General features: G+C 37.7%; 1 protein-coding gene across 2 annotated transcripts in view; it reads right to left on the reverse strand.

Moving 5' to 3' along the window:
- LOC111338810 (maternal embryonic leucine zipper kinase) overlaps positions 1-10,419 on the reverse strand; it is an 18,845-nt gene extending 8,426 nt beyond the window's left edge. Inside the window, exons 1-11 of one of the 2 annotated variants that reach the window (XR_015991531.1) lie at positions 10,047-10,419; positions 8,085-8,134; positions 6,322-6,357; positions 5,772-5,888; positions 5,362-5,415; positions 4,738-4,827; positions 4,414-4,440; positions 1,629-1,728; positions 1,450-1,484; positions 1,230-1,328; positions 1,059-1,095 (exon numbers count right to left, since the gene is read on the reverse strand). Coding sequence is in view for 1 of the 2 variants with exons in the window: in XM_088732625.1 (XP_088588751.1) it covers positions 1,059-1,095; positions 1,230-1,328; positions 1,450-1,484; positions 1,629-1,728; positions 4,414-4,440; positions 4,738-4,827; positions 5,362-5,415; positions 5,772-5,888; positions 6,322-6,357; positions 8,085-8,134; positions 10,047-10,113 (712 nt within the window). In the remaining variant the exon portion in view is untranslated. The remainder of the gene's footprint in view (positions 1-1,058; positions 1,096-1,229; positions 1,329-1,449; positions 1,485-1,628; positions 1,729-4,413; positions 4,441-4,737; positions 4,828-5,361; positions 5,416-5,771; positions 5,889-6,321; positions 6,358-8,084; positions 8,135-10,046) is intronic. The other variant, XM_088732625.1, reaches the window with a different exon arrangement.
- Positions 10,420-12,348: the final 1,929 nt, after the last annotated feature.

Consider the following 12,348-nt stretch of genomic DNA (forward strand, 5'->3'; position numbering starts at 1 on the left):
TTCTTAGAGCATTCAATCACCAAATTGTAAACAAATGGAATTAAAGTGAAATTAATTTTAAAGCTTTCAGATCTTCAATTAAATTTCACGGTAACCCTGGGTTATCTTAACCCACCTTTGAACAACCCGGCCCAGGACTTTCCAAGACGTGTTACAGTGGTCTCTTCCTGCAACTCTCCAGGTTTTCCAGGACCCGTATGTTTAGAAGGACTGGGAACTAGTTTGACCATGAGGTCAGATGACCATGAGGTCAGATGACCGCCATGTTGTTTTGTCTTACTGATCAATGTAGCTTGTTATTTTCGGTAAATTAAATGAGTTAAAGTTGTGAATTGTTTTGCTTCGAACCTGGAACTTGTTCAGAAGAACACTGTACGAACCCTGTATCCAGTTATCTTTTTTCCCTATTTTTCTTCTATTTTCTTTTGAGTTCATCAACTTTATTAGTACACTGACCGGTGGAACTTATAGCATTGGAAACTTGCCTCCATAGTCCCTTTGTAGCAATGTAAAGTGTATTTCCAAAGGATTTGAAAAAAGCTGTTTGTCACTTCTTATTTCCATTAAAAAGCCAAACAGAAGTTTATCCCTTGTCTGATTTGTGTTGTGACAAAAACAGCATGTACACACAAGTGTATGTATGTGATTCTAAATGGTAACAGGACCATGTTGAGTCTAATTTGGTCTGTAACTATAGCAGCAATCGCACTGCTATGATGCATGTGTCCAATTTGTAACACATACGTGTGATAACCAACTGATTTAGACTCCAAAGGCCCTGGCTAGTACCTTTGGAAATTCCATCATCAAATATTAAATAATCTAGCTCAACACTAACTTTTCAACTAAGTGGCTAGTGATATCTTGGATGTTATGACAGTTTCAGTTTGTTAACTAGCCAAACGGGCCGGTGGAAATCCAAAACCACTAGCCAAAACTGAATGTCTACTAGTCTGTGGTGAGTGGGCTACCATTAGTTGTGTACAACCCTGTTAAGTCATGATAAAGTAAAGTGAAAAAGAGAAGAAATTGCAAATCATAAGTGCCAACTTAACTACCTGGTGAAAGCCAGTCTGGGACTTCATACTCTCCTTTCTGAAAAATCAATTAAAATACATACTTTAAACACAAACAAAGTTATAATGAGTCTAACAGTATATTCAGTAAGAAAATAATCAAACATAAACAACTTTAGTTGAGTACAAAAATAATGACCACGATTTCCAAACCTGAATGAGCTTGTACAGCTTAAAAGTATTATCATCATCAAATGGCAAGAAGCCACAAAGGAGGGCGTACAATAACACTCCCATGCTCCACAGGTCAACCTTGGGAAAACAAAAGAAAAATTAATCAAACCATCCTAGATGAGCGAGGAAAATGCACTATTATAATAACAAAACAAAAATACAAAAACAAAAACAAAAACAAAAAAAAAACAGCTCTTGCCTCATTTCCATGATATGGAAAGCCAGAAATTAGTTCTGCAAAGAAGGGTTACCAAATGATTTAAAAAGATACAATTTCAGTTATAATATTGTGATGTTATTACAAGCATTCTTTATTGAGCCACATCAACCAACCTCTGAAGTGCACTATATATGTTATAATCATGTACAACCACTAACCAGGAGCAGCATACGCTGGGGAGCCACAGCATGTGTCTAAATGATCAGCCATTCCACCTCTTGGTTTAGCAACTAAACCAAAGTCAATAAGCTTGATATTCTGCACAAAGAAAAATGATAACATAGATAAAGAACTTCATGTTTCTTAACAAAGTGCACAACATAACTTGTTTGGTTTGTGCATATAAGCGTACTTGTAAACAGATTTTACGTCATATAATTATGAACTTTGTAATGGGCCTTGCTCACCACAGAGGCTCTGTGGCTCAGAGGTAAAGCATCAGCAGTGCTCGAAATTAAAAAAAAATCCAGATTGTCCCTATTTCAAAAGCCGGGTAACCAAAGCCATGAATTTGGTTGCCCTGATGAATCCTTGGTTGCCCTGTAGAAAATCACATGGCGGTCAAGCTTGAACTAATCCCATAGTTCTTAGTGTGCGGCAATGGTTTTCACAGAAGTCTGGGTTTAAGCATCCTTGGAGACCCAGGGGCAGTGGGTCGATTTCAAGTTAGGGCATGAAGAGCCCCTGGGGACATTGTCTCACAAGACTAGTTCCAAACGGTCACAGTCGTTCTGCCATCTGATTGGTGCCAGAAAATCTTTAAGTTTTTCTGCCCAATCAGAGTGAAGTGTGCTTTAGAGTCCTTTCGTGTGTTTTTACACGGACATATACTTGTAGCTCAGTTGCTTGCTATGTTTGTTTGGACCTTGTGACAGAGACTTGCGTGAGGTGAAAAGTTTCAGTCTCCGCACACAATGTAAGAGAAAACGATCAGATTGTCTGCGAAAATCTTACCGGAAATTATACTGAATACTTTTGCAGGTATCACTAGAGAACATGTTTTAAAGTTTGCGAGGTTTGTATACAACACGATGGTTGCAGTCATTGATATATCACTTTAAACGAGATTTAAGCTTAAATTTGCTGTGACTGAAACTTTGCCAATCCGGTGAAGTTATTTTGTCGTACGGGCCACGCAGGTATGTCGAGCAACTGGTACTTGCGCAACTTTATGTGCGTGCCAATATCTAATCTCACCTTCGCTTGAAAAAAAAAGAAAAGCTAAGCGTGGAAACTTTTGCTTATTAGATGTGGGTAGATGACCCTGTAATACTAAGCTGACATTTGCAATAAAGCAAACCCATCCTTTCCATCCAATATTTCTTGGTCTTTGGTTTTGTTTTTCTCATTGTAAACAGCATCGGATCGATTCCCAATGATCAAAGGTATTTAACTTGGTCTTCAACAATCGACAGAAGAGGTGAAATGACAATGACCAAGGGACTACAAGGCCGTGGCCTTTCTAGCTCAAGAATTTCAACACTCTAGACAGCAGTTGAAAGATTAAACTCTTTCCAAACCCCTTTGGTAACTTCCCGAAAACATCTCTCCTTCCCACGATGTTCTCGTTAATAAGTTAGCTAACTGGAAACACAGCTCAGCTTTCTCTTAGTACTTGCAGGAGGTTGTCCACAAACTTAACGTTCTCTGCAACCTTGGCCGTATTGTGAACGACTTTATTACTAAGATTAGATTTTGGCGCGCACAGAAAGCAGAAAGCTACGCAGGCGAAAGCGCCAGTAGCCCGACATACCTGCGTGGCCCGTGCGACGAAATAACTTCACGGGACTGGAAAAGTTTCAGTCCCAGCAAATTAAGCAAAAACTCTTGACAGATTTAAGCTTAAATCTCGTTTAAAGCGACATATCAATGACTGCAACCATCGTGTTGTATACAAACCTCGCAAACTTTAAAACACGTTCTCTAGTGATACCGGAAATTATTCTGAATACTTTCGCAGGTAAGATTTTCGCGGACAATCTGATCGATTTCTCTTACATTGTGTGCTGAGACTGAAACTTTTCACCTCAAGCAAATCTCCGTCGCAGGGTCCAAACAAACATAGCGAGCAACTGATCTACTAGTATCTGTCCGTGTTAAAACACACGAAAGGACTCTAAAGTGCACTTCACTCTGATTGGGCAGAAAAACACATAGATTTTCTGGCACCAATCAGATGGCAGAACAACTGCAACCGTTTGGAACTAGTCTTGTAAGACAATGTCCCCAGGGGCTCTTCATGCCCTAACTTGAAATCGACTCAACCCCTAGGTTTCCGAGGATGGGGTTTAAGTTGTGGCATATTCAAAATGGCGTCTTTGATCTTGATCGCCTCTAGACAAGAAACTTTTTGTGTCTCTTACAGTTTGGTACCTGGCAATGTTTTATAAAATTTACATATATCCAAAACACAGGAAAACGCTTCGCTGAGGAAAATTATTATTAACTTCACACTACCAGATATTGACAAAACAAAACTGTCACGTAGGTCAGGTGCTGTTTATGGTTAATTTATTTTCTATTTTTGGCTGGGTTGTCTGTTGTTTTTTTCCCCAGACAACCAGCCTCTTAATTCTACTAAAAATTGGTTGCCCCGTAAACCTTTTGGTCGTCTTGGACAACCGCTAATTTCGAGCACTGCATCAGAGCAGGGATTCTGAAGGCCTGAGGTTTGATTCCTTATATGGACTCCAAATTTTTTCTTTGGCCCACGTTCATGACAAGACAAAAACCACCTTTTATTTACTTAGCAAAGCAGTTTAGAACATAAATTAGCATACATTTTTTCTCTCTTCTTCACATTATTTAAAAAAATAGCTTAGTTACCAAGACTGAACTCTAATTATTCAAAACCTTTAAGTTACTGTATGGGTAAACCCATAGGTATTTCATTCTAGAACTCTGAAAAAGTTTCATTTCAAGGAACTACTAGGTATTAATTACCTGATCCTCATCAAGAAGCAGATTTTCCTGGGTGACATAATGATACAAAAATCAGTAAGTTACTGGATACTGGATAAGTTCTTTACTTGCCATTTCAGTCAGAATACCAGTAAACCACACAAGATCACCATTAGAAAAAAAAAAAAATTACAAACAGACCCAACTGATTTTATGAACTTGTACCATTTGAAAATCTTCATGTCCTAATCAAAGCCTACAGCTTGTAACTACATGTACAGCAGAACTGTCTGAATGCTCGCCAATTTGGAGATGAATACAATTCCACTCTCCTCAATTCATAGAAAAACGAAAAGATTATCTCACTGGTTTAAGGTCTCTATGAGCATATCCTCTGTCGTGGATGTAAGCCACTGCTGAAACAATCTGTCTGAAAAACCCTCTGGCTTCTTCCTCCTTAAAAAAAAAAAAAAAAAAAGAAAAGAGAAATAAATATTTAAGTGAATAAATAAATAGTAAACAATGCTGGATGACTAATGTGACTACTCTTACTTTACTTCCCAAAACAATATAATAATAATAATAATAAATGATAATAATAAATAAGCACCTAAAACATCACACTCAATATGCTGAAAAACCAAAAATATGAAAACTATCTTAAATTGACTCTGTTATCAATCTGTATTACACAAAGCATCTGCCACCTCTGAGAAATCATTAGCAAGTCAGTGTTTCCTGAATAGGGAATTATATCTCCCGCACAGTTCATTAAACCTTCCACAAAGATTGAGAAGAGACTGGGTCCAAGAATCAACTAAAAAACTCAAGGGAGACAAAAAAAGGCTTGGGGATTGGGTGGGGGCCTAATGCAAAACAAGGTACATGTATCTCCAATATTTGAAAGAATTGCATTTCTACTTGTGCATGAATTTTTGAAAAGAAAATTTTGTCCATAAACATGGCACTATAATCTACATCAAATTTTACCTTGAGCCTGTCCTTTGCTACAATGTAGTCAAACAATTCTCCACCTGGGGCATACTATGACAAAGAAATTCTGGCAATCAATTTTTAATAATCTAGCTTAGATTGTTGAGGGACATTCTTAAAAGTGGGATACTTGAAAAAAGTATTCTTCAATGGGATGTCCTTTCCCTTGTTTTCAAACTGGTGTACTTTGACACCATGAGAGAACTTCCTTTAACCTGCTCTCACAACTCACACACAGATTTAAGATCCATAACTTAACTGTCCACACCTTAAAAATGACAAATCGAGCACTTTTGTCTTTTCTGGATTTTCTGCCGTGAAATAATATACTGTACTAATCATAAAATAATCTACAAAATAAAAGAAAAAGAGTAGTCATAAGGAATAGATCGACATAAGGGACATACTTCCATGACCATGAATATGTATTCATCTGTCTGGATGACATGGTACAGCTGACAGACATGTTGATGACTAAGATTCTTCAAAGCTTCTATTTCCCTCTGGACTCTTGGTAGGTCAGACTAGGCAATTAAAGGTAAAAATAGTCAATTTACAGTGCATTATTAAGAACTTGGCCCATTTGACCTAAAGTGACTCTTAAACTGCTGGGAATAGAATGATGTAGCTTAGAACTGTCGCAGCTACTCCTCTGTGAACAGCTAGGGCACTAGTTCATTATTAAAAAATTAAAAAAATTACATAATTAGCAAGCCCAAGATTCCACAAATAAACTAGAAAGGAGTATGTCTAAGAAGTTCAAGAAAGAAAGAAAAGAACTTAGCTAACTTGAGAGGATGTCATTTTCCACCAGTAACATCCCATTCTAGACACGAACAATTTGTACCAGTTGATATTTCTCTTGGGGACTTTGTTGTACACATAGGTTTTAAAATATGATCAAAGATGACCTTTAGATGATAAAAAAATCTTATACAATCCCGTAACTGTACTTACCCCAAGTTCTTTCTTGTTCATAACTTTTATTGCAACCTGGCATACAAAAAGGGATGATACTTAATAAGTTTATGATAAGAAACACTTTTTAAAGTACTAAAATATGTGTCAGTAACAGGCACTGATCAAAGAAATTATACAGTTAAAATAATTGTTAGCAAAAGACAACTACATCTTTTGTACACAAACTTGCAAATATATATCTTGAGAGATCTAGTCCATCCACTGTAATTAAATTAAACATAAAAAAATTTCTGTTTACAGTAAGCAAACTACACTAGGGCAGTGAAACCAAGTCTAATTCATGGTGATACACTGTTTACACTTATCATAGGAGCAGTGTATTAAATTGGTCTGTTGATCTCAAGTGCAATCATAGCCTTTTATACATGTATGATGACATACAAATTCATACAGAGTGCATACATTTACGGTGTACATAAATGAAGATGTACAAGTCAAATGTTGAAGAATATATTTTGAAATTCAAAAAGGAGGAGGGGAGCTCTTCCGAGTCCCATCAAGCTAATCCAAAACTAATTAAAACAACTTTTACATGTGGTGGGTCCAAGCCTGTGATGCTAGTTGAGTTTTTAATCGAACCAGCCCTGAATATTTATCTGCATTTTGCTTGCAATACAAGCTTCGAGTCCTTGAATAATATAATTATCACAAATTCAATTTACAATTCATGAAAATCTGTTCAATAAATTACAAACAAAATCCTTATGTTGCATTTTCACTGTCTAACACGTTTTTGTTGGCAAATATGGGCAGAGCACACTAGTCAAATTTTTGTTCATTTTGTGAAAAAAATATTTCATCAGTTCTGTGAGAAAAGAGCATGAGGTGATTTTTTCCTACCAAGTTTGGTCAAGCCTTATTAATCTTCACAGGTGCCCTTCTCCTGCCTTGGAGCAGGAAAAGTTTTTCTCAGGTATGAAATCTGACAGATTTTTCAATTTAGAAGCCATGAATTAAAGAAAACATCAATCAAGAATATTTGATCTCCCTTTTAGAATGCAAGTCACAAGTTTTCTTCAAGTTGTGATCTATATGATTAACACTTGGTGCATGGTCAATAAATATTTCACTATTTTTGACTGCATTAAATTTTGTCAAGATTTTTGGTGCAGCCAAACAAATTTTGTCACCCTTGTGTACCCAGGTCCTATGCTCATAAAGGAATGCTATAACTGATCAGATTCCTTTTGGGAGAATGAAGAACCCATCAAAATTTTCTTCATTCCAAACATATGGCATCATAGCTCAGATAATAGGGGAGGCACATGGGAGGTACGTGTGCGCAAGTGTCAAATCCAAGTCACCCGCTGAGTTGTAAGATGACAGGGTTGTCATTCAAAGCCGGTAAGCGGTAGAAACCCACAGGCTGTCAGACCACTTTGCACCAGTAACTGCAGTGAATTGTGATTGCAGACAGAAAACAAGTATTTTTTAATTAATTCTTCCGTCAAGGCTAAAAAGAGGTTATTCATTAAAATAATAACTAAATTGTCCCAGTATGTTGGAAATCTGGTCACAGAGAGTAACCTGCCATGCCTGCTATGCATGTAATCCAATTCGACCAGTTCAAATAATCTTTTCTGATGAAAACCCTAATATCACCGTTCATTTGACAGGTTAATTTTTTTTCTTGCATACCTGTATATTAACAAGGAACTTGGGTAAGAAAAACCATCTTGATCAGAAACTAGTGTCTTAGACACTAAAGAAAAATCGCTTTCAAAGATATTCTTTCATACCTTCTCTCCTGTTTGCTGGTGAATTGCGAGCTTGACCTTTGCAAACCCACCTAAAATGTATCAAAATAGACAAAGAACTTTGCATCCCCTTTGAAGACAAGAAAGTGTTAAACCATGATTTCTAAAGATCTCATTTAACTACAATTAAAAGTTTAATAACATCATAGGAAACATCACAGCTGCAAAAATAAAATCCTGAGTGAGTGTTGTTTGAAATAATTCCCTTGTATAAATACAATCTTTCAACCTCTGAGAAAATATTCATTAATATATTTGCACTCTTTCTTTTGAAACTCTCTTCATGATATTTTGACAAATGCATGAGGGTTTTTTGTGTTCCTTCCATTCTGGCATAGAACCAACTTTGTACTGCAGAACCATGCAATAACAACTTTTATTAATAAGCAAAATCTTCAAGATAACAGTCTCAGTCATAAAAAAAAAAAAAAATTTCTAGAGACAAAGGCTTCAAATAAACAGGATTATTTTTCAAAGTCAGTCGACTAGAGATTCTAAAAGTATGTTATCATGTCTTATTTAAATGAATGTTATCATTGACTGAATCCTTTAGATTCTGTTTTGGCATCATACATGCACTATGAGTAAAACAAATGAACTTTTTTTGTGTGGTAGTCTCTTAGCTCAGATAAGGAAACAAAAGAAACGGGTAAAGAAAAAATCATTTAATCTTGTTTCAGAACAAAATTAAAGGAGCCATAAGATTAGACTGCAGCTGCATGGAAAAATTTATGTTAATATATGCTTAATTTTTAAATACACCGTCTGACATCACTCGGATGTGGCAGTGTGTTCATAATCAAATGGTATTTGGGGATTAAAACTCGCAGCGACAACTTTGATTTCTGGAACCATAGTCTTTGCATTGTCCATCGAAATGAACGACTACTAGCCAAACATCAATGAGCGTCAAAGAAATAAATCATTGATACTGATTTACCGCTTGTGGGACTTCGGAATCATTTGCAAATTACGGAAGTATTGACAGTGTGCATAAAAGGAATTGTCACTTTAAATGTGCTAGTCTTTTATCTAAACAAAAACTGTGTACAATTGGAAACAAACGAGTTTTTTATCTTGTACTGTACGGACAGCGCGGAGTCAGCTCTGATAAAACAGGCAGTCCGATAACGTTCGAGCAAATGGTAATATATTCTTTTCAGAAACCTGATATCCAACACCTATTCATGCCTCGTTAAACCAAAATTAAACCAACGCTTATGCCACGCACGTAACTGAACACAATTAACATGTTCTTCGTGACCTTCATGTGAATATGTTTCTCAAAAATTGAAAAAAAAAACAATTGCGCTGAAATATCTCCCACACATACAGCTGTATTTAGACAAGGCTTTTTTCAGATCTAACAAAAGCAAATAGTCTTAAGTACAGTCTCAGATCAGTTTATTATTTCACTCGATTAAATGACTCTTGACGAACAGCGAAATTTCAACCTCAAGTATTGGCTTACCAGGACAAATGTTAGTCGCCCACGTTCCGTAGATTTCCCGGCAGCCAAAGCCGAAACAGCAGTTAAAGCAAGAACTTTCTCAACTCACAATAATATATAAAATAAACACAGCCCTAATTGACAAGTCAGGCAAAGAGGATTCTTGTTAGATTAACATTCTGTGTAGTATACACCAACGTTCGCGGAAAATATTACAGAAAACAAAAGATCCAATACATGCCCAGTTCACATCGTTCATGAGAAAGCGTTGAAGAATAGAGAGATCAGCTTGATTTTTAAACTTGACAATCAAGGAAAGCTCAAGGGAAACTCGTTCCTTTCGAATTTACAAGCCGTGAAGAACGCGATGAACCCGAACGTAGTTTGGTTTTTGGACCATCGACCGGCTGCTTGATGCAGACGGATAATATTTGCAGAATCACAAGTTAATTCCTTCAATCAATTCAACATCTTAAAATAACACAGCCACCTACCATTTCCAATGGTTTGTTTCAGTTCATAGTGCTTTGTAACTTGTGGAGGAAAAGCGGACGAAGGCATCTTGAAATGAACGTTGAAACCTTGAGATTCGAAGGCGAAGCTCAATTGTATTGGAACGAAATTTACGATTACACTCAATATCAAGATCTTAACCACGCCACTTTTTGAGAACTAAACTCGCTGCTCACTAACTCTCCCAAGAGAAATCTAAAAGGAATAGAACTCTCGCGATAAACTACAGAGGAATGTTGACTACAGAATGCTCGAAATCTCACTCCTGGAATTGTGTGAGTCGACCTCTCTACTCGCTGTGCTTCGAAGTGGATCCCATTTCAAGTTTGAATTTGGTTGATTGACGCTCAACGGTGCATTGGCCAATCACATAATGGTATTTTCAAAGTAAATATCGATAAACGGTTTTACTCGACCCCAGTCTATCTCGATCCTTCTTTGTTTACTTCAACCTAACCTACCGTTTGGCTACCCCGCTGAGAACGCACGTTTCGTCAGAAGTACATGTAATTTCTGGTATGTTTTCCTATTACGAAATTACAATACACACAAACTTCTAGACAGTGGGTTTTCAATGCGTGATTGTGACTTCTCCGTTATCAGCATTGCATTGCAAATCAATACTTTATCTGTAATACCTGCATTTCGGGCGCTTTTATACTGAGCGTTTACTGGGGAAAGTCAGAAAAGCAAAATGTCGTTTTTTTCTGCTATGTGAGATCGAACCACGCTTTCTCACGCAGCCTAACCCAAGTCAAAGAAACGGAAAATTTATTAAACATTCTCCGTCACTTCAACTTGGGTTAAGCCGAGCGTTTCAAGCGGTTTTGAAAATATGATCAAAAACCTTTTTCATATTTACTTCTTCTCCAACGTATTTCGTTATCCTCATCGGATCCTCACCCGCTCTTTTATATCTGCTATATTGCTCAATACTCCCTCAAAACCCTGAATCATCGTTTTTTTTTTCTTATTCTTTTTTTTTTTATTTTTCTTTGGCGCTCTCTCTTTGGCCGTTTGCACTCGAAACTACAAAGCAGGTTGGGTGTCCAGTGCCTAGCTTACGAGCTCGAACGGGCCGTGATTATTAGCTCTGCGGCACGAGGATGTCGCCAGCCGCGAAGAAGTATAAGGTCTTGAGCAAAGAGGGATGACTAGAGCTAGAGGTCTGCAATCTGCAAGGAGTATAGTCAGTAGTGTGGTAGTCCTCGCCTGCTCGCGTGCTTTGCAGCTTCAACCTAAACTGCCGATAGTCCCAATCGTACTGTCCTTTAGCTTCACTGAATGGAACTCTTCTGTTGCATTAAACCTATGAGTTGATTCTAAAAATATATTACTAGCCCGTTCCGTAACATGGTACTGTTCGATACCGTTGAGGCGTTTAGCAGCAACAAGGACTGAACAAGCGGCGAAGCCGCCAGGGCCCTGGGACGGAATAATAGGGACCTTAAGAAACCACGACGGCGACGCCAAGGAAGACTTCGATAAAAAAATAAATTTCTACTCTTAGTTAGAATTTCAAAAATGGCTGCAGGAGCTTACTGTCTAATACAGCGCCACAGCTCAACTTCAGCATGACGTATAAAGTAGCCGTTGAGTTCCAAATGGAAATTAAAATAATTTGCCGTCGTGGTTTCGGTTCGCAGACGACGCAAATTTTGGCGATTTGACGTTGTTGTTTTGCATAGGACGGCTAAGAAGTGTACAAAGTTTCAAAACGCACGAGCTGAGCTATTGTTCTTCCAATTAGATCTCTTGTTTTTACACGTCCTCGTTGCCGTCGCCGTCGTGGTTTCTTAAGGTCCCTAATGCGAGCATGAACGGCGCGATGCCCCGCCGCTCTTTCATTTTTATTGAGCGCCCCCAAAACCACCAACTTCCAAGGCTATCCGAAAAATACCATTAGCTTCCAAGGTCATCCATTTTTTCAATGGAAGTACTTGTGAGAGTCTTGTGATTAAAAAAAAGTAAGTTTCCTTCCTCTTTTTAGTCGATCACTCATATGCATTCTTTTTTGATGCGATTATGCGGGTCAAAGTAGGGGTCGAGGATAAGCCAATTTACCGCAGCGGTGAATTACGTGAGTAAATACTTCACAGTGCCAAGTCGGTAGTTGGCCAAAAATTAAATGTGTACGTGGCTAAGAAAACAAAACTAAAAGAATTGGATAGCCACATCCACCTTGTCTCCACGCTCATACAGGGATTAAAATTCATTTCTCGGGCGAAATATGGGAGGGGTGGGAGGAAGGGAGGGAGGGAGGGAGGGAGGGGCGACTTTGTC

Source organism: Stylophora pistillata, chromosome 9 (assembly GCF_964205215.1).
Source record: "Stylophora pistillata chromosome 9, jaStyPist1.2, whole genome shotgun sequence".
In the NCBI taxonomy this organism is placed as follows: domain Eukaryota; kingdom Metazoa; phylum Cnidaria; class Anthozoa; order Scleractinia; family Pocilloporidae; genus Stylophora; species Stylophora pistillata.